Source organism: Gadus macrocephalus, chromosome 22, assembly GCF_031168955.1.
Source record: "Gadus macrocephalus chromosome 22, ASM3116895v1".
In the NCBI taxonomy this organism is placed as follows: domain Eukaryota; kingdom Metazoa; phylum Chordata; class Actinopteri; order Gadiformes; family Gadidae; genus Gadus; species Gadus macrocephalus.
This window is the reverse complement of record NC_082403.1, coordinates 4,597,552-4,622,423: the sequence shown is the minus strand read 5'-3', so window position 1 is coordinate 4,622,423 and position 24,872 is coordinate 4,597,552. Positions and strand designations below refer to the sequence as shown.

Genomic DNA, 24,872 nt, shown 5'->3' with positions numbered 1-24,872 from the left:
TTAAAGTCGTTTCTCTTGTGTGTCTTTGTCTGAATGCCACAGTGATGCGATCGGCGGAAAGGAGTGAGTAGAGAGTTGTGGGTTTGGATCCATTCTCGCAAATTGGCTCTCATAGACCATATTGATTTTGTTAATACATCATTGATATGCTTTTGAAAGCACCGCTCATTAACAGGCTTTCTTTCGATATTTTGTATTGCCCCATAATGCAGAAAGCTCTAAAGCGCTCAGCTATTGCTTTCTTATTATTTATTTGCGAGTTCTCTTATGTTGCAATATTTCTGTCATGCGGAAATGATTTGAATATTCCAAACAAAATGTTAAGTCATCTACCTCAATCTGATTTGAGTTGCTGTTTCCAAGTCCAAGACATCCCCCTGAATTCTGAACAATGTGAGGTTTCTGACAATCAACATCGAAACAATCTCTCCCAGTTGACCTTTTGGTGTTGTGTGCAAAGTCAAACGATCGCAGAACATCGTTCTCTTGAACCACGGCTTTTCCTCTGACCTTTTGAGTGTTGACAGATGAACAGAGGCTGATTGATGGCTTCCATCACCAATGTGCCGCCTTCTCCTACACTCCCCATCGCCCCCATCTCTTCCCAGGGAGAAACCAAGGCCCGCCCTCCCCCTAAACGCTGGAGCACCATCTTCTAAGATCTCCTCCGACAACCAAGACCTGGATCCACCTGAGACCGACGGGCCGAACCCAGGGCCGAGCGACGGAGAGGAGAGCTGCGTTCGGGATGGACCTCAAGACCTCAACAAAGCCTAACCATAATGCTAACGCTAACTAACAACAACGCTTACCGTAGCGACGCATCAGGCGTCGGAGGCTAACGCGGCTGCAGCTGCTCTCTGAGATGAGTGGAATTCAAACGTAGAAAACCAAACTTAAGCCATGGTTGTTGTGTTTTCTTCTTCTTCTAATCCTTAGGGTTAGTAGTGAAGATTCTGTCTTTGTGTTCTGTGTTCAGCTCTGTGCGGTAACGCTATAGCAAATGTTGTGCTGTAAATCGTGCTCCGTAGACCATGTTCGTGAATCGTCTTCAGTGTGACGGTGCTAGTGTCGTCTAATGTCTACATTCAGGTGTTTGTTTTGCTACCTGTACTCTGTTCCCTGTTGTTCACCTTCACTTAAGAGTATATGAGTGATTGCGTTTTGTGTTTTTTTTTTTTTATAAAGATCACTCACAACTTAGTTTTTTTACTGTTAATTGGTTTGATTGTATGTTTGTTTTGTTTTTGTTTGTACGTTTGTATCTTGTATCTGGAAGTGTATTTGGAATCACCTGTTTTCTACGACAAATGTTTGATGTGACATAATGCGATTGAAAGATTTGAAACTATGCAAAATGTATCCACTCAATAATATATTAACCCACATATTTTTTGTAAGTCACAGTGTTTTGTAACTAACGAAACGAGTTTCACCTGTCAGCTTTTTGCTTTCGAGACTTTCTAGTGGAAATAAAAAACGAATGCCCTTCCGAATTGCACTGTTATTACATAATTTCCAATGGTATTTATTTAAATGAAGCCTTATAAACTAAACTAAGCTATACACTTACAAACAAATCTAAGTAGTTAGTATTTGAGCATTGGTTTTAATGACATTCAGGTGGTTTTGAGGGAGAATAAAGTCCATGGTCGCTGAAGGTCAGAAAGCAAGTTGTTGAAAGGTCAAAGAGGGAAGGGCATGTTTGTTTAGATCCATGGATGTGGAATTAGTAGTTGATATCAGGAGTTGGATACTGAGAGATAGAGACGCATTTTGCTTGCAAATATCCTGGGGAATTATGTATTTATGTGTGCATTGATTAATTGCATTACCTCTCTTGTTTGCACACGGCCTACTTTTTCTGTTTGGTCACTGCAGTTGAGGGAGCAATAAAATCATTAAGAAACAAACATACTCTTGTCTTTGTGGTAGGCCTGTTCTGATCTGATGCTGATGTACACAAATTATCAAGGAAACCTCTAGTACAGCCAAAAATGTATAATATAGGCCTACAAAAAAAAGTTGTTTCTAACACACAACGACTTGACATTTCTAAAATGGCGTTGCCCACCAAGTTTCTACTCAATATATTAGGCTACCTGCATTACACGAAAATCAAAAGGTTATGCCATAACCAATTCTTTTCAACCATAATTCTTTTGGGCTGTAATATTATAGGCTCTTCTTGTAAAATTTAAGTAAAACACAGATTTACCTTTCACCTCCGCCGAAACTTCCCAAGGCCCAACCCGGAACGGTGACCGCATCAGTAAAATCCATAAACAATAATCCATGGTGTTCTAACACTGTAAACGCTCGCTCCATGGAAGACATTTGTATTAGTATTAGAGATTATTCATCGTCTTTAGCGATATTCGTTAATAATTCGGGAAAAAAAAAACGTTGTCAAAACAGTTGGGTAGCCTACCACGTTCCTTTCTAGCCCGGGCGTGACTCGCTTCCGCCGCCGACCACGAGCCCAGATAGAGCTGTTTCCTCATAGGCTGAATCCTGTTGTTGATTACATAAGAAACGGGGCTCATTCCGAATTCACAATTGTCTTTCTTCAAAGGAAAATTCTCTTCCTTCAGCATATTCTGTTAACATTGGTGCCCTGATATTATTCGATGAGGTGGACCGTGATGAGAAATTTAATGGAATTATTGTACCAATGGGCGAATGGTTAATAGAAGTTCCCGCCCGGTGTAAAAAGTAGAACTTGTTTTATTCATGATGGCAACCACATTAAAATGCCTAAAGTGGGCTTTAGGTGGCCAGCAGCTGGCTCTTTCAAACTAAAGGCCATGCCCTATTCAAGGTTTCAATATTGTCTCCTATCACGGTCCACAAAGACGTGCGATAAACCTAAAGTCCTTTCTCGACCTCGGTACAGTAGGACGTCTTTTAACAATCCTTCCTTTCCTCCTACATCTGATCAATGCAGCTCTTTGATGCTTGCATGGCCACCTTTCCCTTTGAGGTGAGAACGATATAAAGCACCATCCTCTGGGAGTTGCATACATCAAAACACATCCTGTAAATCCACCCTGCTGATTAATTACAGCCTGCGGCGTGTTTCCATCACGTCCACGATTATGATCTTTTGTTTCCGACGAGAGGTCTTTTGAGAGATGTCTTGGACAAGGGAGACCTCTTGTGTTGCTGAGGAGATCTGCGGGAAATGATTTGCAGTTTGACTAGAACATAACGTTTTTTGGGGTTTATTATTAACGTGGACAGTGAAAGAGAAGGCTGTGTGGTTAAGCAAAAATGATTGTGCAACAGTTTAATTTAAAACTCAGTGAGTACATTCACACCGGTGCTCCATAAAGAACAATATAAACTTCATAGAAATATGTTTTATATCCAACAACTGATCCCTACAGGACACCTCACAACCAACACAACAAGTAGGTGAGGTGATTGTGCCAGTGTTTTTGTTCACCGCAACAAAAACCCCCACTGGCACTCGGCGCAGTGTGTCGCCGCCTTTAAAGCGGTGTTCCGATCAAAAGGTATTCGTTAAATTTACGCTCAGTCCTTAATTATAGCCTACAACTTGAAGACATAATGGTTACGATTCCACTGCTTTCAACAAACGAAGAACACAGGGATGTTGCCATGGCGCAGAAAAGAAGAAGCTGATAAAAGACTAAAAATAAATAGCTTGGGATTTCTCTCCACAGTCTACTTTGGTCTGTGTCTCTTCAGGAGAATCCAATCAGGATTTCCCTAGAGTCTATTGGTCACCAAGAACGGGCGGGGGGGTTGTGCAAACAAGTTCATACAAACGGTAGTGCTGTGAGTTCGGCTTTACGAAAAAAAAAACACACACACAGATCGGTCTCAACTGAAGCCCTCGCTGGCCTCCTCCTTGAACACGTGACCGTGCAAGATTCTGGACTGGGAGCGCAACTCGTCCATGATGCCCGCCACGCCTCCCATCAACCTCCCCCCGCCGCCGCCGCCGCCGCCGCCGCCGCCATCATCTCCCACCACCTCCCCGCCGAAGTCCGCCTCCTCCACCTTCACCTGCCCCGCCAACGCCAGGAAGGCCTCGCCGTGGTCGAACCCGTAGCCCCCGTAGGCGCCGCCGCCCGCCCCCATCGCCGGCCCCCCGTTGACCCCTCCCGAGGAGGAGGTGGCGCCGGAGACGTTGTTGTTGTTGTTGTTGTTGTTAGCGGCGGCCATCCGCTCGCAGCGCGCCTGGTGCCGCAGGAAGCTCTCCCTCCAGATCACCTTCTTGCCGCACAGGCCGCACTCGTAGGGCCGCAGGCCGCCGTGGGTCTTCAGGTGCTTGGTCAGGTGGTGCTTCATCTTGAAGGTCTTGCCGCACACGGGGCAGCCGAACGGCCGCAGGTTGAGGTGCTGCATCTTGACGTGGCGGTCGCGCATGCTCTTCAGCGTGTAGGCCTTGCCGCAGTGGCAGAAGTGCACCTTGCCCGTGTAGGGGGCGCCGGCGATGGACAGCGACGACGACGACGACGGGATGGGGGGCGAGGCGGGGCCGAGGGGGAACTGGGAGAGCGCCGGGGTGAGGGGCCGGCTGGGCGTGGCGGGCGCCGAGGCCACGTCCGCCGACGGCCAGGCGAGGCCGAAGTCGCCGTGGTGGTCGGGGGAGACGGGGACCAGGGGCCGCTGGGAGACCTGGCCGGTGCCGTCCTGGATCTCGTCGTAGGTCTTCCCTTCGAAGTGGCCCTCCGCTAGGCGCTCGAAGTCCACCTCGGACTGGTCCTCCTCCAGGGGCGTGGCCTCGGCCTGGGACCAGGGCGCCTGCCACTGCATCCGGGGCGAGGGGGAGGGGATGCCGTGGTCCGGTCCACAGGTGCGGCCCATCAGGGAGGCGTCGCCGTGCTCCCGGTCCTTGTCGTCCTCTGGCCTGCCTCTGGCCTCCGCTTGTCCGGACGACTCTCCATCGCTCGTCTGGCCATGGGAGTCTCCTGGGATTTATTTTTTTAAATAATGTTAACAGTTTTCAAACCTGATGATTCTGGACGGAATCATGTACAATTATTATAATACAGAACATATAAACTTTCCAGGATGAGAGATTGATTCTGTATCCACACTGTTTCAATAAATAGAGATAAACATTAAAAGGTAGGGCAGGCAATTTGGAGAAACTAGCCAGAGTAAGCTAGGCTAGCCAAGCTAGCCAAGTATTCAACCGAAAAATGCATTTGAATGCAATCGTGCAACAGCCACAGATACTGGACTCTGTTCCTTTTTTGTCAGATCATTTGATGTATTGATTCAATTGATCAATGGAAAGAGATGAGCGTGACCAAAAAATCATCTTAAAATAAATGGCCTACCCTACCCTAAACCTTTACACACATCCCCTAAATGCATCTTAAAAACCAAGAACCCACAGTGTATAAAGTATTGTATTTTTCCTTACCAGTTTGTCCAGGCTGCACACATCGGTCCCTCCTCCCCGCCACGTCCTCCCCGACCCCTTCGTCTGCCTCCATCCCTCCTCTCTCCACCTTCCTCCTCTCCTGCTGCAGCGGCGGTGCTGGCGGCAGCTCGGCCACCTCCACCACGTCCCGGCTCCGGTCCCCCCTCTCTGGGCCCGACGCCCTCGGATGCAGCCTCACCCTCTGCCTCAACCCCTCCAGTCCAGCCCCTCCTCCTCCTCCTCCGAGCTGAGCGCCGTAGTGTGCGTCGGCGTTCGTCGGGGCGTCCTTCGCCGCGGCGGTGGCCGACGTCAACCACACCTCCTCGCAGCCGGCGTAGTCGCCGCTGCAGTCGCCGTACCCCGGCAGCGAGGCGCCCAGCTGGGAGTCGGCGGCCGAGTGGGGCCCTGACGAGGGGCCCCTGGCTCGGCCCCATCGAGGGAACTGCTGGGGCCGCCTCCAGGTGGCCAGAGGGGGGAGGGCGTCCGGCCTGCGGTCCCGCCTCCGGCCCTCCCGCTCCACGTAGAGACAGTCGGAGCTGCTCGGGGACTGCTGCCTGGAGGAGGTCCCGGGCTGGGCGGGGGGCGGGGGCAGGGAGGAGGAGGAGGAGGAGGAGGAGGAGGAGGTGGTGGTGGTGGTGGTGGTGGAGGCCGAGGGGATGGCGTCCCCCCCCGGCTGGGGCTCCGCCAGCGGCCGGTGCCTCTTGAGGAGCTCGGTGCACTTGTCCACGATGTGCCACATCTGGAGGAAGCTGGCCACCGTGACGTAGTTGACGATGTCCTCGTGCACGATGCTGAGCTGGCCCGTGTAGGCCGAGGCCAGGACGCTCTGGAAGGCCAGCGGGTCCATGACGGAGGGGAGGGACACCATGGTGACGTTCTTCAGCAGCACCTGCGAAAGGGGGGCGTCAACATCCGGAACTCTCTACGTACGATTCATAGGATGGGATTGAGCACAGTGCACAGTGATGCTGTCAACACTGGGGAACGAAACCAGGACCTTCCGACTGGAGTCGGACTTTTACCCACCTCAACAACGGTAGCCTACTCCCGTAGAATATCTACACAAACTGTGACGCATGTGATAAGGATAGTATAGGGCTGGCAGGGTGTTCTAGACCCAACGCAAGTTGGTTCGCAAGTTGTGGGTTTGATCCCCAATGTCTGCAGCCTACTACTTTGGAACAGATGCCCGAAGGGTATACAATGCTAAATGACCTGTATCTGTATTCTGAGTATTTATAAAATGTGATACCGATGTGCTTACTAAACAACAAAAGCGTTACCCACCTGGTCGTGGAAATAAGGCGAGGAGGCAGCGAGCACACACCGATGGGCCCTGTACACATGACCCTGCACCTGGATGGCGAGATCGCAGAGACGCCCTTCCTCGCGCTGGCGGTTCAGGTTGTCCAAGACGGCAGTGCGGGCGCCAGGGAAACACACCTGGACGATCAGGCCAGTAGGGGCGCTGACGGGACTACACAGCTGCTGCTCCATTGTGAAAGAGGTCTACGTAGAAAGTAAACATCGGAGAATATTAAACTTCTTTGTTCAACGTTTCACTTCTGCACCACTGTCAACAATGGACCATAAATGTGAATAGCACCATTGTGTAAGGGGGCATTGGCCAAATTGAAGGCAGCTGGACAGATGGCCATGTTTACACCTGCTTGTGCTAGCCGTTTGAAGTTAGCAATGGACGACATCTGCACTAGTGTAAGATATACAAGATAATGCAGCCATACAAGTTGTATGAATGAATTTCATGGCGAACCATTTAGTGAAAATGAAGAGGCTAACATAGCATCCATGCAAAAGGCATTGGGTGTCATGCTATCACACCAGCCAAGTTAGCTGCGAGTTAGCTTAGCAGTTGCACATCTAAAATGACGATATAACGACGAATAGATCTGAATACGTAATGGCATTTTCAATGTATAACGCAAATGGCTATCGTCTACGGAAGTGCACTTCATGTTACGCTGTGTCAATCGCAACAACGATGCAAAAACACGCAAGAATAAAAACTTACCCGCCGCTAAGTAGCTAATGTAGCTGCTCGATATTAGCACCAATACACTCTCATCCTGGGGGGGGGGGGGGGGGGGTCGGACTACGCTACACCAACTTCCCTTACTATTCCCTTACGACGAACCCGAACAAGACTCCAACACGATTATTGCGAATGGAAGTGGGTACTTTGCGGCACATTTGTGTGATTCTGATGGTGATCATATCGGGTGCCTTGGCTGAGGAGACAGTACACCACCATGTACAACAACACGCGTCCCCCCGCCCATCTTCCAGCCCCGGTTAAAGGGGCAGGCAGTCTCACCTTCACCCAAACACATCCACTCTAACATCACTTTGAAGGAAAAATAAAACATGGCACACGATTTACCAAAGCGAGGTGCAGCCTACATGTGGTTGACTGTTTTATGGTGATATTTTTGCGGTTCAACTCAAAGGTCGTGCATAGTACATATTAGAGGAGGTGTGCATCGCCCTGGGAGCCCGTCTACATCCTATAGCCTAGTATCCTCCTCACATGGTTTTTTTTTTTACCGCAGTGCATCAGCAGCGTCTCCTGACATGAGCGACAGGGGTGCAGCTGCACTCAGTGTTTGCGCCGTGTGTCAAAGAAGAGGATTTATCTGAGGGACCGAAATCGGGACGTCGATTATTGGGCGTTTTTTTTTTTCGCTCATATCTGATGCTTATAGGGCCTTGGGACGTGAGCGCAGTTTCATCTGCAATGTCAACACGACCCGGGCATCTCTGCTGAGTCGGGGCTCCTAGATAGGTGGAAGGATTCGTATTTTTTTTTTATTTTACATGGATTTGTTTCTCAAACGGTAACCATCACTACTACACGGAGGAGACTGCGTTTCGTATTAACATTTATTTGAACTCCTATCTGGGAGAAAGGGTGGTGTTCTTTGACCGAGATACCATCGACACCGTCGGCTTTTGAACATCCGTGATCGGATCAAACCTGATCTCTTTTTTAGGAGCGATAATACCGATTGCCCTTCAGTGAACATTTGTAAGGTACATCAGATAATCAGGGACGGCATGCAAGCATCCGCTTAATTATTCATGGAGCGGTAGGCTATGTGAATTAAGGAATGGCTTTTGGAAGACGTAAGAGGGTTTATAGTGGGATTTTGTAGGCTACTTGAATTGATTACATAAACCATTTTTATATTAACCGTGTGCGCTCACCGAAACATGGTGTGTGTGATGGTAGCTCTCTAATCTAAGCGACTGTGGTCCCTAGAGCTATCATCTAACCGCAGGCCAAGTCATTGCTGAGATCGTTAAATAGGCTATCAGAGCCCACAAGATTTCTAAAATCTCCGGTTATACCAAAGACTGTGAAGTGCACATTGGTCCACGTTGCTTACGGGTGAGACGCTACGTTCATGCACTGCGTTACGCGATCGGGAGGGTAGGAGGAATTTTCTAGAGGCGTCTGACGTAGCAGTACCTCATGTTCCTGATGCTGATGTGAACTTGCTGAGTTGAGTCAAATAAGAGTCAGGTGCAGGTAGGGAGTCCGGTACAGGTGCTTCACAAGATAATAGGAGTGACGTGAAAAGTAAGAAATAAGCACAATCAGTAGTCTACCTCCAACAAGCAGCTTACAGTGGTACCAGTGAGGTGTGCTCCGTTCAGTGGATGTTGGGAAGGGGATCGTCGCCGGAGGAACTCTTCTCAAGCTAAAGACTTTCAGCTTTGCTCCCCTTTTTTTGAAACTCCATCTATAATAGATAGCAAGCCTGTCACTTATTGAAAATGGGCAGGAATATAGTATCACTGGAACAAGTCATCTTCGTGCTGCTATGCACTCTTGGTGGTGAGTATTTTAATAATTCAAAAACATTTGCATATTATGAAGGCTACAGCCATGGGCGACGATGTTACTCCCAACATGTATTTCATAATTTTCCAGAGTGTTTTTTTGTTTATTATTTATTATTAAGAAATGTATTTATAATGTTTTTGTTGAGGCCGAGTGGATGTGGTGAAATGTCTCCTGAATGGGGGCAAGTTAAGTCCTACATCTATGCACTATACACTGTGTATTGCTGACGAAGGGAAAGACACAAATGTTATTGACTCGTGGTGATCCTGAGGGAGAATTGAACAGTATAGCTCAACGGAAAGTTGCACATCCTAACAGCTCTCTCCCCCTCCCTCTCTCCCACTCTATCGCTCACCATATCTCTCGCTCTGCCCCCCCTCCCCCAGTGGGGATGTGTCGCGGGGCGTGTGCCGAGGTGGACTCGGACACGGAGGCGGTGGCGGGGAAGGGCTTCAAGCTGGGCTGCATCTCCTGCAAGCGGCGGAGCGAGGTGGAGGGCTCGGCCACCGTGGACTGGTTCTTCCGGAGCAAGGGGCAGAAGGACTTTGAGCACGTGAGTTGGTCCACGTTAACACACACGGTACCTCGGTGCATCTGACGCAAGTCCAGAACACCCATGTCTATCTGACGATAGATGTTTCTATCTTCCTGTCTATATATATATATAAGTATATTCTACCACTCTATCTGTCGATCATTATATCTACCTATATATATCACTACCTATATATCACTCTATCTATATATCACTCTATCTACCTATATATCACTCTCTGTCTCTCTCTCTGTCTCTCTCTCTGTCTCTCTCTCTCTCTCTCTCTCTCTCTCTCTCTCTCTCTCTCTCTCTCTCTCTCTCTCTCTCTCTCTCTCTCTCTCTCTCTCTCTCTCACACATACACATACACTCATCAATCAAACCCTCCCATGATGAGGGTGGGGGGGGGGGTTGGCGTTCAGAGGTTGAGAGCCCTGATAAAGCGACGCTCAGGGCCGGGGATGGTGGTGACGTTGCTGCTGGGAGAGATGATGGAACATGAGACACATGACCTTGGCCAGCACACGACCTCCATCCCCACTCAGTGGACGAGCACGCACACGCCTGTATATGGATTATTATACAACACCGGGGAGGGGTGGCTGGACAGTGTAGATGGAGGCTGACCCTCAAACAAGAGGTCCCGGGTTTGATCCCCAATCTCCACTTTTCCTCGTACCTTGAAGCGTCCTTGAGACGAGATGCCCAAACATCTGCCTGCTCTTAATGACCGTAAACCACTGTGAGCCAATTAGAATAAAAATAACTTATTAGTTAATAACATAGATCTAAAGAGAACTTCAATGTTATATCCCCAAAACATCCAATGTTGAAAACCATCACGGGGAATCCGTGCAAGTGGTGCATTAGGAGAAATGTGGACTCAATCCAACGGGAGTATTTAGGTCAATCCCTCCAACAGAGTCATTACTAAATCCAAGCCGCGAGGGACCGCAGCATCTCTGGTGATATGAACCTTCCGGATAGATGTTTCCTACCTCAAATGAGCGTGTGAACGCCAGCGTGAGCCCTAATGGAAACACAAACTGCCCTTGAGGATGGAGGATACCATTACATGTAGCCATTGTTTTTGTTGAATGGCTGGTCTGGTCTTTGGTTCCTCCTTAGGGCCGAGGGGTCTCTAGAGCAAGGCAATTATCCCCTGAATGCTTATGACCAGACAGACAGACAGACAGACAGACAGACAGACAGACAGACAGACAGACAGACAGACAGACAGACAGACAGACAGACAGACAGACAGACAGACAGACAGACAGACAGACAGACAGACAGACAGACAGACAGACAGACAGACAGACAGACAGACAGACAGACAGACAGACAGACAGACAGACAGACAGACAGACAGACAGACAGACAGACAGACAGACAGACAGACAGACAGACAGACAGACAGACAGACAGACAGACAGACAGACAGACAGACAGACAGACAGACAGACAGACAGACAGACAGACAGACAGACAGACAGACAGACAGACAGACAGACAGACAGACAGACAGACAGACAGACAGACAGACAGACAGACAGACAGACAGACAGACAGACAGACAGACAGACAGACAGACAGACAGACAGACAGACAGACAGACAGACAGACAGACAGACAGACAGACAGACAGACAGACAGACAGACAGACAGACAGACAGACAGACAGACAGACAGACAGACAGACAGACAGACAGACAGACAGACAGACAGACAGACAGACAGACAGACAGACAGACAGACAGACAGACAGACAGACAGACAGACAGACAGACAGACAGACAGACAGACAGACAGACAGACAGACAGACAGACAGACAGACAGACAGACAGACAGACAGACAGACAGACAGACAGACAGACAGACAGACAGACAGACAGACAGACAGACAGACAGACAGACAGACAGACAGACAGACAGACAGACAGACAGACAGACAGACAGACAGACAGACAGACAGACAGACAGACAGACAGACAGACAGACAGACAGACAGACAGACAGACAGACAGACAGACAGACAGACAGACAGACAGACAGACAGACAGACAGACAGACAGACAGACAGACAGACAGACAGACAGACAGACAGACAGACAGACAGACAGACAGACAGACAGACAGACAGACAGACAGACAGACAGACAGACAGACAGACAGACAGACAGACAGACAGACAGACAGACAGACAGACAGACAGACAGACAGACAGACAGACAGACAGACAGACAGACAGACAGACAGACAGACAGACAGACAGACAGACAGACAGACAGACAGACAGACAGACAGACAGACAGACAGACAGACAGACAGACAGACAGACAGACAGACAGACAGACAGACAGACAGACAGACAGACAGACAGACAGACAGACAGACAGACAGACAGACAGACAGACAGACAGACAGACAGACAGACAGACAGACAGACAGACAGACAGACAGACAGACAGACAGACAGACAGACAGACAGACAGACAGACAGACAGACAGACAGACAGACAGACAGACAGACAGACAGACAGACAGACAGACAGACAGACAGACAGACAGACAGACAGACAGACAGACAGACAGACAGACAGACAGACAGACAGACAGACAGACAGACAGACAGACAGACAGACAGACAGACAGACAGACAGACAGACAGACAGACAGACAGACAGACAGACAGACAGACAGACAGACAGACAGACAGACAGACAGACAGACAGACAGACAGACAGACAGACAGACAGACAGACAGACAGACAGACAGACAGACAGACAGACAGACAGACAGACAGACAGACAGACAGACAGACAGACAGACAGACAGACAGACAGACAGACAGACAGACAGACAGACAGACAGACAGACAGACAGACAGACAGACAGACAGACAGACAGACAGACAGACAGACAGACAGACAGACAGACAGACAGACAGACAGACAGACAGACAGACAGACAGACAGACAGACAGACAGACAGACAGACAGACAGACAGACAGACAGACAGACAGACAGACAGACAGACAGACAGACAGACAGACAGACAGACAGACAGACAGACAGACAGACAGACAGACAGACAGACAGACAGACAGACAGACAGACAGACAGACAGACAGACAGACAGACAGACAGACAGACAGACAGACAGACAGACAGACAGACAGACAGACAGACAGACAGACAGACAGACAGACAGACAGACAGACAGACAGACAGACAGACAGACAGACAGACAGACAGACAGACAGACAGACAGACAGACAGACAGACAGACAGACAGACAGACAGACAGACAGACAGACAGACAGACAGACAGACAGACAGACAGACAGACAGACAGACAGACAGACAGATCGATCGATCGATCGATCGATAGATCGATCTACCATCCACCCACCGTTATTTCCAAGCGCATGAAAAAAAACGCCAAATGAAGTGATCTGTCGGCACCCTTGAGCCAGATGCCTACAGCTGAGGATGCTGACATTGGGGTCCAAACCCAGAACCCTTTCAGCTGGGGGTCAAACCGTACACCCCTAACCACGATTAGACCACCCTCAAGTACTGCTTCTGAATGACACGTATCTAAAACGTACTGCATTCGGGTACTTTGGATAGTGCAAATAACGGATAATAGTTGTACAAAGTGCAAGAAAATACAAAAAAAATTACAAATCCAAATCCAAATAATTGACTATGTACAACAGTGTGCACTTTTGCATATGTATTGGCAGTGTGTGTGTGTGTGTGTGTGTGTGTGTGTGTGTGTGTGTGTGTGTGTGTGTGTGTGTGTGTGTGTGCGTGCGTGGTTGTAAATGAAATAAAATCAAAATAATAAAAGGTCTCAATCCGTGAATGACTAAACCCGGATGGCGTTGGCCGCTCCGATTGCAGATCTACAACTACGACGAGGAGGGCTCCATAAAGAGCTTCCAGTTCGAGGACCGCCTGGACTGGTTCGGCAGCCGGCAGAGCAACGACATCCAGGACGCCTCCATCTTCCTGACCAACGTCACCTTCAACGACTCGGGCACGTACCGCTGCCGCGTCAACCGGCTGCTCACCTACGAGTACTACGAGTACCAGACCAAGATCTTCAAGGAGGTCAACCTCACCGTGGTGGGCAAAGGTACGAAGGGTTTCACCTCAACACACTTTGTTCACCGCCGAGTTCGGCCGTCGCACAGCTTCTAGAAATCAGTACCAAGATATTTATAAGCCACTACAAGCCAATACAATATTTCGAAGCTACTATTGGTCGATACCAATATATTTCTAAGCTTCTATTGGCCGATACCAATATATTTCTAAGCTACTATTGATCAATACCAATATAATTATAAGCTACTATAGGTCGATACCAATATATTTCTAAGCTACTATTGATCAATACCAATATAATTATAAGCTACTATAGGTCGATACCAATATATTGCTAAGCTCAATAAAATATTCATAAGCTTCTAAAACCAAAAATCAATATGTACCATTAATGGCCATTCATCTTTGCACGCCTTGTACTGAAACATCTCCTACTTAATTTTGAGTTTGTTTTACGCCATGTTTAGTCACCATGGACAGCTCCTTCCTTTCCCCTCTGATTGGTCACGAAGGACCGGACCAACGTGTATTCCCTGTGCAGCGATTGGTTGAGACTCTCCATGTCCCTCCCCCCCCTCAGCCACCAGAGGGACGGCCTCCATCGTGTCAGAGGTGATGATGTACGTGGCCATCATCGGGCTGCAGGTGTGGCTGCTCATCGAGATGATTTACTGCTACAGGAAGATCTCTGCCGCCGGGGAGGAGGCGCTCCGAGAGGCTGCGTAAATATTCATTACAACCGCCCACACACACACACACACACACACACACACACACACACACACACACACACACACACACACACACAACAGTTCTCACTTACACACATGCAACCGTTCACGCACACACACACACACACACACACACACACACACACACACACACACACAACTGCACGAAGCAAGAGTGTTCAATGTTTGTAGTTTGGTTGCTACGGTTGCCGCCATACTTGAATGTTAATATTTATTTTGAATCCACAACAGTGATGACCGTACCGCCGTCCATTTAACTGCCGAAATATCTATAATTTTAATTGAATACACAAAAGATAATAATAGACTGTACATATATATATATAGAAATACTTTAAATTTACATAGTATATATTTATACTGAATAGTTAAAGGATATTTATTTTATTGACATTTGGTAGTTAAGACTCTTTGCTCTTTCAGCATTCATAGTTTACTCAGTATCAAACCAGTCACAAAGTATAATCAGGCAGGCATCACCTCAAATGTTTTAGGCCTAGACAAATGAAAGGAAAGTGTACGTAACAGGTACATGCATGTGGGCTCTACGCTGCCCATGCATGCCGTCCTCGTGTGTTGTCGATAACCTGCATCTTCTTCACTGTGAACTCAGTGCTCCTCCGCCTCGACTGCCGTCTCTCTCTCTCTAAGCCACTAACTCCTCCTCCTGTCTTTCATTGTGCCCCGCGTGTGCACTCGCCCTCGGTGTCTTGTTGTCTGGCGTGTCGTGCTCCCTACCTACCTCCTGTCATGTTTCCTCCTTCCCGTCAACCCTCTCCTCCTACTCCATCAACGTCCTCCTCCTCCCTGTAGTAAAAACCAAAACTCTCCACCTGTAAGTCACAACCTTGGGATCGCACAACAGGCTGCTCCAACTTTTGTCTCGTACTTCATTTAAATGTTTTTTTCATTTTCAAAAACGCATCTTTTTCTGTGAAGGTCGGACATTGTGCACGTACACTTACCTGTTGTATATGTGGGTTGTCTTTTTTCCTAGAAATGCTGAGTATTTAGCTTTAGCCTCGGAGAGCAAAGACAACTGTGCCGGAGTCCAGGTTGGAGACTAATACAGGTAAATATCTTGGTCTCAAAAATACTTTTACTTATTTAACTACACAAGATCATTTGACCAGATGAACGATTAATCTGCGTAACCTCTACTTAACTTTTCTTATCAAATCTGGAGGATGAACGTTTACCGATGGACATTATACTGGGATTTAACCAACAATTTGACTTAAGCAACGGAATTTACGAAATGATGACCTGACAAACTGTAGTTTCAGGATATTGAATGATGAAACACACAGTGAATTACCATATTTGACACTATTGCAACTGTATGTTGTCAATGCCTGTGAGATGTTTGATGAAACACCACGTTGTGGACAGTGAATTAATCCGACACGTTTGTTTCCTCTTTCTTACAGACTGCATCTACTGACTGACCCACCTTGTACTGCTTGGACCAGCATGGAGGCATCCAATCAAACGTCTTTCTTTCTCCCCCGCCACCCTTGAGTCTGTATCACCCTTTTTTTCCGTTAAGCAGAACACAGATGGATGCGAGACTAAAAAGACCACGCATGGTACCAGCACTGTATATTAATACACACAAAAATACACATGAAAGCATGTACTGCACTTTTACCCCTGATCATAATGCATTCACAAGCATCAGTGTCCCTGCGCATATACATTCAATATTTCTCTTTCTATATTAAATATATACAAGTGTTTGTAGTACTACATGTATTTAAACTGTACGTAGTACTATAAGCGAGGCTGCTTGACTCTGTGAGATTGGCTGTAAAAGGAATGTATTTTGGAGAATCCATTGTCACACGGGACGTATGAATGCTTCGATGCTCGCGGGAGATCGGTATCATGAAGACACTTATGAGTTAGGATGTCGTAGACTCTCATAGACCGGCTGTCTTTTCAAGTTCAACAAGTCTTGCTAGATATCCATTCGATGAAACTTGATCGTGTACTAAATAAATCCGTAAATACCCTGTGTGACTGAGTCGTTTCCTTACAGCAATAAACTAATTCCTATTATGAATTATATTCATATAAAAAATATTGATAACAATGTCATAGGCATTCTTTGTTCCATTTTGTATCATTTATTTATTTTTAATCAATCTCCAAAATTATTGATTCTTTCAGAATTATCTTTGGAATACTAGACAGAAACTCCCCAGAGATATAAAGAGATGCCAGTCAAAATGGGTTTGTTTATCTGACTCACAGGGGTTACAGTAGGTCAAACTTCTGCCAAACGGCAGTGAAATAAGATCCCCTTCCCGGTCGCAGACAGCAAGCGCTAGAGGGCTAGCATTAGCTGAGCGACGGCGAGCCCATTGCCAGCAGCACCGGTCACATGAAAAGGCATTAGTGCAGATTTAGAGACCAGCTTTGACGTCAACACACTAGGGATCACATTCAGCAAAAAAAAACTTTCTTTATTTTATTACCCCTAAATCCTCACATATATCGTCTGCGCTTCCGCAACAGACTAATAATATTCCTTGTCAGGGATTTAAAAAAAAAAACACATCTTATCGCACCATGAAACCAGTTTATTGGAGCGTGACTGAGTTCCCTCCATGATCCCCCATCATAATAAAGTAGCCCCAATGACTCATCATGTAAACTATATTCTCATATCCCCGGTCCTGGTCTTACAGCTGCAGCACGCACTCTGTGCCGGGGTACGGGGGCAGGTGGAGCTGGTGCTTCTTCTCCAGGGCCGGGGGGACGAAACGCCCCCCGAGGTAGTGGTATCGACCCCTGAAGTGGGCGGCCGACTTCTTTGGCGCGGTCAGGGAGATGAGCATGTCGGGCTGCAGGCCGTCTGGCGCGCCCTGCTCCACGTCCCAGCCTGTGGATCCGTACGCCGCCCACGGTAAACCCGTTACAACGTTGCAGTGAGTTCCGACTTCCGAGCTGAAAAGTTTCCCGTCTGGAACCTCACTAATCCCAGTCTAACTTTAGGGCGCCCTGAGGCAAAAGGGGCCAGTTTGCTTATTATTGACATGACGGCTGAAAAAGATTCTGGGCTCGAACCCCACTAATCCCAGCGTAGCCTAAGGGCACCCTTAAGCCCTTAAGGGGCGGGTTTGCTTCCTAATGACACGTTTCTGAAGAAAACCGACATCGACCTAAGAATGAATAAATAAACGCCATGCTATTCGATACGAGTCACGGCCCGAGGGCAGATCTCCACGAGCCGGGTTCGGTTACCCCCTGACCCACCTGAGGGGACGTCGATGCTGGCCACGGGCACGGTGGAGTCTTTCAGGACCTCCAGGATGGCTCCGAAGGGCTCCCGGACCGCCCCCGAGAAGCTGAAGCCGAAGATGGCGTCGACCACCAGGTTGTAGGCCTGGTCGACGAGCTTGGCCTGGGGGGGGAGACACGCAGCGTCAGACGCACAGCACTGGGTGTGGACAGCAGAGAGCCGACGCAGACGGACGGACGGACAGACGGAGGGAGGGGTGGAGCGGGGGGAGGTGGAGGAGAGGGAGGAGGTTATGGATATGGGGAGGAGAGGGAGAGGGCATGGGAGGAGGAGAGTAGAAGGAGGAGGAGGAATAGGAGGAGGCATCAAAGGAGTAGAGGGAGGAAAAGGGGGAGAAGAGGGAGGAGGAGGCGGAATAGGAGAATAAATAGGAGGAGGTATAGAAGGAGTAGAGGGAGGAAAAGGTGGGGAAGAAGATGGAGGAGGTGGAGGGGGGGAAAGGGGGAAAGGGGGAGGAGGAAGTGTAGGAGGTGCAGGAAGAGTAGAGGGAGGTGGAGGAGGAGGGGAGAAGGAGGAGGAATAGGAGAATAAATAGGTATAGAAGGAGTAGAGGGAGGGAAAGGTGGAGAAGAAGAAGATGGAGGAGGAGGTAGAGGGAGGTGGAGGAGGAGGAGAAGGAATAGGAGAATAACGAGACGACAGACGGACACCTCGGGCATCTCAGACAGGAAGGGGATGTCCATCTTCTCGCACTGGGTGGTGAGGCCCTGGAAGAGGGGCTTGTTGGGCCTCTTGGGGTACAGGATGGTGGGCTCGTAGCCCTACAGCAGGCCGCAGTGGACAAAAAGGGTGTTAATGTACAGCGTATCTAACAAAGCAAAATGCACCTGATCTCAGGAGCTCTGTGTAACAAGCATTTTAGGTATGAATGAGTAACACAAAACATCATATCATTATTATTTATTGACTAATTATGCAATGAATAATACTACTAATACATATATTTTTGTTGAACGAGATGTAAAATGGTTTCACCACCTTTAACAAATGAAAAAAAATACGACATGATTCAGATAGGGCAGACCACTTTTAAATAATAATATAGTGAGCCATTGAAAGGCTCACAGAAGTGATGAATCTAATCCGACTGTAGTTTTGGTTCGTGTTTCTTGCAGGATAAACAAGGCAACGGTTAATGCAGTAACTCCAAGATGTCCTGACCTCATATTTATGAAGCTTATAGCGAACGCGGCCCGCTGACAGAGCCTTAATGCACTGCTCTTTGTTTAATTTTCACAGCATTGCTATTTTACATTTCACCAGCGACTGGGAATCTTCGCTGGGCTGAGGATGACCTTTAGTGGAGAGACGCACGCAAAGAGTTTAAAATGTGGAACGCAGCAAATGAGCCCACAGTGTTTTGTTTTTTTTGCTGAGGCTGGATAAAAAAAAAACACTCAGGTGCAGGAAAGAACCCAAACTTTTTGAGTGGGGAGACTGAATGTTCCTCACGCGCTCCATCGAGACATTCACTGACGTCAAGACGGTCGGGTTTATTCCCCAGACAGATGGATTGGAGGAAGAACGGAAAACTTATTTTTTAAATCTTTTTTTCCCCTAAAGAACTGGGAATGATTTTTCACTGACCCAACAAAAGAGACAGAAAGACCAGAAAGAAAGTGTTTGTAAAATACGCCATATGGTATGAATATATTATACACATGATACATATTATATTGATATTATACATCGAGTGGTGTACATCTTTAACGGTGATTCTACTTATTGGTGGTTTATCTTCCAGGTGTTTGACATCGATCCAGCCATCAATCCGATGCAAATGTTCAATACTCATGGGAGGTCTATTCACTGCTCGGAGCCGGCCACTCACAAAGAGCTTGAGGTGACGGGCGCAGACCAGGCCGTCGCCGCCGTTGTTCCCCGGACCGCAGATCACCAGCAGGGAGGGTCTGGGCTGGAGCAGGGAGCCGAGGGGGTAGGCCTGCAGGAGCACAGGGGGGCAGAGGGCACGGAGCCGCCGATCAATACCGGTCCGTACTGGTCGAGATGCCACAGGAACCCATTGCTCTCAGCAGACAACTTGCGAGTGACCAGACCTCCTACGTGAGGTGCGCAACAGACAAGCGACAAGGAGGCTTGGACATACCGGAGAGCTGCTGACCTGATGATTGGTTGATGATAATTGCTATGAAGGGACAGACAGGCAGACAGACAGACACATAGATAGACAGAGACTAGAACGATGGGCCGACAGAGGGATAGACAGAAAGATGGACGGACAAAACAGATTGACAGACAGACCTCCTGCGTTCGCAAAATAAATCTTGAAGGATCAATAATACACAGTTCTGATATCCTGTTTCATGAGGCAATGCATCACGTTACATCATCCCTGAATCCGTCTTATCCCTCGCAAATCTTCATCCTCACACACACAACGCTCAATTATTTTAAACATTAGCACCCCCTGTGGGTCGGCCCATAGTCATGGTCTCGCTGATAGGATGTAACTAAGACACAGTTTACCGGGCTACCAGGTTCTCAGCCAACCTGTAGGCATCCCTGAGCCAGATGCCCCCCCAAACCCCAGTGTTTTTTAACTAGAGAAGAGGAGAGCTTCATATTAACGAAGGAACTTCCGCAGATTCGGAGTTTGCGGTTCAATAGATCATCAGTGAAACATCGTTGCGACACAATTGAGTGTAGTAACCCAGAGAACCAGCTACAATATTGTTTTCATCCAAACGAGCCGTCTTTAGCGAACGGTGAACTGCATTGGCTTCTACGAGCAGTCGGCTTTCAGCCGCGAGTTTAGGGACCGTCTGCAAAGTGCAAACCTGAATTGCATTGTCTTCTACGAGCAGTCGGCTTTCATCCGCGAGTTTAGGGACCGTCTGCAAAGTGCAAAACTGAAAACGACCACAATGGTAAAATTTCAATAGCTTCGCCATTATTGACTCTAGAACGATGGGCCATCGTTCAACCTTTAATTTTGAAAAATATATCTCTTATTTTTTAAGATTTTTTATTTAGGAACAATTTCAATAGCGTTGCCATCAGTGGCGAAGCTAGACCTTTTTGAAAAAAAACCTGCCTTAGCCCACCCTATCGTTTCGTCCTCAAATCTAATATTCTACCGGGTTTTTTTACACAAGCAATGAGAGGATGGATGCTGTACTAATGAACAGGCTCAAATGGGCTAGTGAAATCGAGCGCAACCTTCCTTCAGGAATCTCTAACCTCGGATTGGTGGGTGGGTGTCTCCTGTTTGACAAAACTAAAAATGCAGCACGAGCGCACCTAACATAGTTTCTGCTGTTTTGTCTGTCAAAGAGGCTAGCTAGTCTTTATCAGAAGATCCACGATTTCCAGCTGTGTTATAACATGACCTGGTAATAATAATACTATAATTTTAAAACCTTGACATAATCTGTCAGATGTCTATTAAATGACAGTTGACCACAAGACGATTCTATATATGCCTCTTCTTGAATTGCTTCATGTTTTAGTCAGCAGAGCCTTGTAATGCTGCGTAGCATGATAAGCATGATTAGGTGCAAGGAGCAGAAAAATATCAAATATATGTTGATATGGGTGCTAATTTTCTGTTGAAAAAAAATGCTGGCATTAGTTTATCAGCTGAGGGCGTATTCATTGCCATAACAACGTGAGCTAATCAACAAGTACAACATGTTCTAATACTATGAGACTCAGGCAAACGCCCTCAGCTGATTAAAAGTGTCAGGGGGGGCATGAGCGGCAGAGGGGACTTAGTGTCTTATGTATTTATTTATTTATTTATTTTAATAGGTTACTTATTTTATTTTAAATAAACATAAGACCAAGGGTCAGAAGTTTTACAAGAATTTTGATCTTACAAAGTCATGACAGAGGGACTTGGTGTCTTTATTCATGCTTGAAAGATGACCATATATTGGAATAAGCTGATGAAGCTGACAAGTTACTTTTTAAAAATATTATAATTAAATGCAAACCCCAGTGAATCATTTGCTCGTGTTTCTCTGTTTTGAGATTCACACAGACTTAGCAGTCTTGTTTAAATGTTACAAATGGAGTTAATAAACTGAAGTTGGAAATAGTTTTAAGTTGTTGCAGATGTTATCTCCGTTAATTTTATTAATCTAAATAAATAAATATTAGCAGGTTCTCAATAGTAGGCTATTTCAATTCAGGGAGGGCGTGATAAAATGTCTGTCTCCTAGGGGGGGAATGAAAGAAAATGATTGAGAACCACTGGTCTAGAACGTGTTGTACTTGTTGATTAGCTCACGTTGTTATGGCAATAAAAACGCCCTCAGCTGACAAAATAATGCCAGCAGTTATTTTTTAACTGAAAATTAGAAACCTTTTTTTTTGCTTCAGAACAAGATTTTTTGGCATCAGAAATTTTATAAAAATGTATGGGTCCCTGAAGGTGAGACAACATAGTTTAGTGCTCCCGAAATAGTGGTCTGTTTCTCATAGTATTCGACTAGTACATGTTGTACTTGTTGATTTTTTTGCATCAGAAGTTTTATAAAAATGTATGTTGATACAATTTATAAATTGTATGGGTCCATGAAAGTGAGGCGACATCATGTTGTACCAATGTGTTTCAGTAACATATTCAGGAAAATATGGTAATTTTTTAGTGAAACTTACACAAAATAAATTTAATATACCTCAATTTTGTTATTCGAGTTCACAACCATTGATTATTCTTTCATCCAAACAGTATTTTTTCATTTCATCACTTTAGTGGTTCAGAACTGCATTATTTAGCTGACACTGCCAGCTATCGGCTTAGACATACAACAGCATAGTAACTAAGAAAATAAAGGTTGTGGGAAAAAAAAAAAAATCTTGCACAGGACTTTATATACTTCATATACCCCTGTGGCTACCTGGGGTTGAGCCCCCCCAAAAGTCAGAACCTAGACTCGCCCCTGGTTGCCATTATTGACTCTAGATCCCTAAAACGTTTTCCATATGCATGGGCTCTTTATGGTCTTACTGCAACCTTACGTTTTGGAAAATATATCTCTACATATTTCTAAGAAATTTATTTTTAGCAAAAATGTCAATATACATTTTTTTTAGCAACATTTTCAGTAGCGTCGCCATTATTGACTCTAGAGCCCCAAAACTTGTTCAATAGAGGCATGGCCTATTTATGCTCCTACTACAACCTTTGTGATGGGGAGAGGGGAGGGAGTGGGAAGATGTATTGGTTTGAGGCACAGACCTTTTCGATTGTTGTAGTATTTGGGTTGTGGGATTTTAATGTATAGGGTGGTTGTTGAAATATTTTTTGTTAAATAAATGTAAATAATGTTTTTAAAGATTATACTTGTAATATGTTCAATCTCTCCTTATTTCCCCTGCTCATTAATGTTCACAAATGTACTGTATGTATGTTGCCAGCAGACATATAGAAACCTCCCGGCAGGGTGCGCTTTGCGAGCACACAAAAAAAATTGCGCGCGAAAAACATAACATTTCACCTCCGCTGCTGCAACTCCATCCTAGGGGAAACACTGAACCCCTACCTGCTCTTTAATAAAAATGTGTGTGTGAGTTCAATTTTTTGTATCTAAGTGAGTGAGCGGTTTAGTCTCACCCTGGCGATGGCCGTGGCACAGCTCAGACCAGCCAGCTCCATCAGCTGGTCCACGCTGAAACCGTACTCAGTGAACAGCTGCTGGTCGATGTTCTGCGCTTCCTCCTGCCTGTCAATCGCAGCAACGACCCCGCCCCTCATTGTTAGCCAGCTCACAAAAACAAGCACTCGCTCATTTTCCGACACCATGTTATTTTAGAAACATCTTTCAACACTTTTTGTTGATTAGTTGTAACTCCAATTTTGATGAATGGACTTTTGATAACTTTGGATGAAAGCACATTTGAAACGACATAATTCATATGCAAATGTAAATTAGCCCATCCTATACGTATTGAGCATAAACGGTATCAAATAAGCTCTGCTACTTTGGAGCAGACGTCTACCTGTTGTGAATCATCGGTACCTATAGGTGTGAAAAGTATTTCAATATTTTATTTTACCCCAGGTACTTGATAGATTGCGCCATACTGGACGCTCGTCCGCTGCTGAAACAGTGCCTGTGTTCCTTGTTGGGTGCAGCAGCAGCAGGACATGCGGCTCTCTGGGCGGTGGCGGCGGCTCTTGACGTCACCAGGAGCCCGATCCCCACCAGAGCGCGGACGCTCAACATCCAGTCGGGGCCCGCACCTGGTGGACGGGACAGGGACGAGTCATAATATGACTTATGTAAACCTTTTGTGGGCTAAACGCGTTAGTTTTTTAATGTGAATATTATTATCTGAAATATGCATATTGATCACAACTTTTGTGTGTAATCTGAGACAACTTTGAGATCTCAATGACAACAACACGTACAGGTTCGGGTAATAAGGGAGTGACATTTGTGGTGTGGTATTTGACATTAATTTCTTGGGATTATTGAGACTCACCAAAACGCAACTTTACCTGATAGCTATTATACGCAATCCAAAAAATAAAAGCGTGCTTGTTAAATCAAGATTTGCCCAAAAGTATCACAGCAAAGCACTGTTTTGGTCCCAGCCGTAAACTACTTCCGGGTGTATTACTTTCAAAATAAAAGGTTAATTCTTTCAACATAAAGCTCTGAGCTCCGTCTCGTCACAAAGCTAACTAAAATGATTTATATATTGGATTGTCAATGCAATCCCCGCTATATTCTAATGTAATTATTATTTTTGGTATAAAAAAATTATTTAAGTCTTAAATCAAAGATTAAATCATGATTTCATTTTATTACTGTACACTCAATAACTTTTCATGGGAAGTTGTCTTTGAGTTCTATTGTGAAATAAATAAACCCAGTGAAGTGCTTCGATAAGGTTTGGTCTTGGAGGACACTAG

The 24,872-nt window shown here is 46.4% G+C and overlaps 4 protein-coding genes and 1 long non-coding RNA gene across 9 annotated transcripts in view; 2 read left to right on the top strand and 3 right to left on the bottom strand.

Moving 5' to 3' along the window:
- Positions 1-1,913, top strand: part of mbpa (myelin basic protein a) — a 6,257-nt gene extending 4,344 nt beyond the window's left edge. For 2 of the 4 annotated variants that reach the window (XM_060043240.1, XM_060043241.1), the window contains 2 exons: positions 43-63; positions 609-1,913. In XM_060043240.1, coding sequence (XP_059899223.1) covers positions 43-45 — 3 coding nt within the window. In that variant the 3' untranslated portion in view covers positions 46-63; positions 609-1,913. The remainder of the gene's footprint in view (positions 1-42; positions 64-608) is intronic. The other 2 variants (XM_060043239.1, XM_060043238.1) reach the window with 1 other exon arrangement.
- Positions 1,914-3,276: 1,363 nt separating this feature from the next.
- On the bottom strand, positions 3,277-7,697 carry zbtb22a (zinc finger and BTB domain containing 22a). The gene is made up of 4 exons (XM_060043166.1): positions 7,437-7,697; positions 6,692-6,913; positions 5,405-6,293; positions 3,277-4,943 (listed from the first exon to the last, which is right to left on the bottom strand). The coding sequence occupies exons 2-4, from the start codon at positions 6,899-6,901 to the stop codon at positions 3,850-3,852; spliced, it is 2,193 nt and encodes a 730-aa protein (XP_059899149.1). The 5' UTR covers positions 6,902-6,913; positions 7,437-7,697; the 3' UTR covers positions 3,277-3,849.
- A 125-nt stretch (positions 7,698-7,822) lies between these two features.
- Positions 7,823-16,698, top strand: scn1bb (sodium channel, voltage-gated, type I, beta b). The gene is made up of 6 exons (XM_060043223.1): positions 7,823-9,263; positions 9,659-9,825; positions 13,721-13,955; positions 14,508-14,649; positions 15,677-15,751; positions 16,110-16,698. Exons 1-5 carry the CDS (start codon positions 9,203-9,205, stop codon positions 15,744-15,746), a joined length of 675 nt encoding a protein of 224 aa, XP_059899206.1. The 5' UTR covers positions 7,823-9,202; the 3' UTR covers positions 15,747-15,751; positions 16,110-16,698.
- A 428-nt stretch (positions 16,699-17,126) lies between these two features.
- Positions 17,127-24,595, bottom strand: naxe (NAD(P)HX epimerase). 2 transcript variants are annotated; one of them, XM_060043212.1, is made up of 7 exons: positions 24,456-24,595; positions 24,011-24,197; positions 23,568-23,676; positions 19,818-19,928; positions 18,637-18,747; positions 17,941-18,088; positions 17,127-17,566 (listed from the first exon to the last, which is right to left on the bottom strand). In XM_060043212.1, exons 2-7 carry the CDS (start codon positions 24,178-24,180, stop codon positions 17,367-17,369), a joined length of 849 nt encoding a protein of 282 aa, XP_059899195.1. In that variant the 5' UTR covers positions 24,181-24,197; positions 24,456-24,595; the 3' UTR covers positions 17,127-17,366. The 2 variants fall into 2 exon arrangements, with proteins under 2 accessions (XP_059899195.1, XP_059899196.1); XM_060043213.1 differs by having other exon boundaries at positions 24,440-24,583.
- LOC132451030 (uncharacterized) lies at positions 20,556-22,321 on the bottom strand. Its single transcript, XR_009523954.1, has 2 exons — positions 21,022-22,321; positions 20,556-20,904 (listed from the first exon to the last, which is right to left on the bottom strand). It is a non-coding gene; the product is annotated as an uncharacterized LOC132451030 (long non-coding RNA).
- Positions 24,596-24,872: the final 277 nt, after the last annotated feature.

Excerpts from the sequence above, each read along its gene's own strand:
- scn1bb (XM_060043223.1), top strand. The coding sequence starts at position 9,203 with ATGGGCAGGAATATAGTATCACTGGAACAAGTCATCTTCGTGCTGCTA. Across the intron at positions 13,956-14,507 it reads CCTCACCGTGGTGGGCAAAG|CCACCAGAGGGACGGCCTCC; the intron begins GTACGAAGGGTT and ends CCCCCCCCTCAG. Across the intron at positions 14,650-15,676 it reads GAGGCGCTCCGAGAGGCTGC|AAATGCTGAGTATTTAGCTT; the intron begins GTAAATATTCAT and ends CTTTTTTCCTAG.
- naxe (XM_060043212.1), bottom strand. The coding sequence starts at position 24,180 with ATGTTGAGCGTCCGCGCTCTGGTGGGGATCGGGCTCCTGGTGACGTCA. Across the intron at positions 19,929-23,567 it reads GTGCCACGGCCATCGCCAGG|GCCTACCCCCTCGGCTCCCT; the intron begins GTGAGACTAAAC and ends GTGCTCCTGCAG. Across the intron at positions 17,567-17,940 it reads CAGCATCGACGTCCCCTCAG|GCTGGGACGTGGAGCAGGGC; the intron begins GTGGGTCAGGGG and ends ACGGATCCACAG.
- zbtb22a (XM_060043166.1), bottom strand. The coding sequence starts at position 6,901 with ATGGAGCAGCAGCTGTGTAGTCCCGTCAGCGCCCCTACTGGCCTGATC. Across the intron at positions 6,294-6,691 it reads CGCCTTATTTCCACGACCAG|GTGCTGCTGAAGAACGTCAC; the intron begins GTGGGTAACGCT and ends CCCCTTTCGCAG. Across the intron at positions 4,944-5,404 it reads TGTGCAGCCTGGACAAACTG|GAGACTCCCATGGCCAGACG; the intron begins GTAAGGAAAAAT and ends AATAAATCCCAG.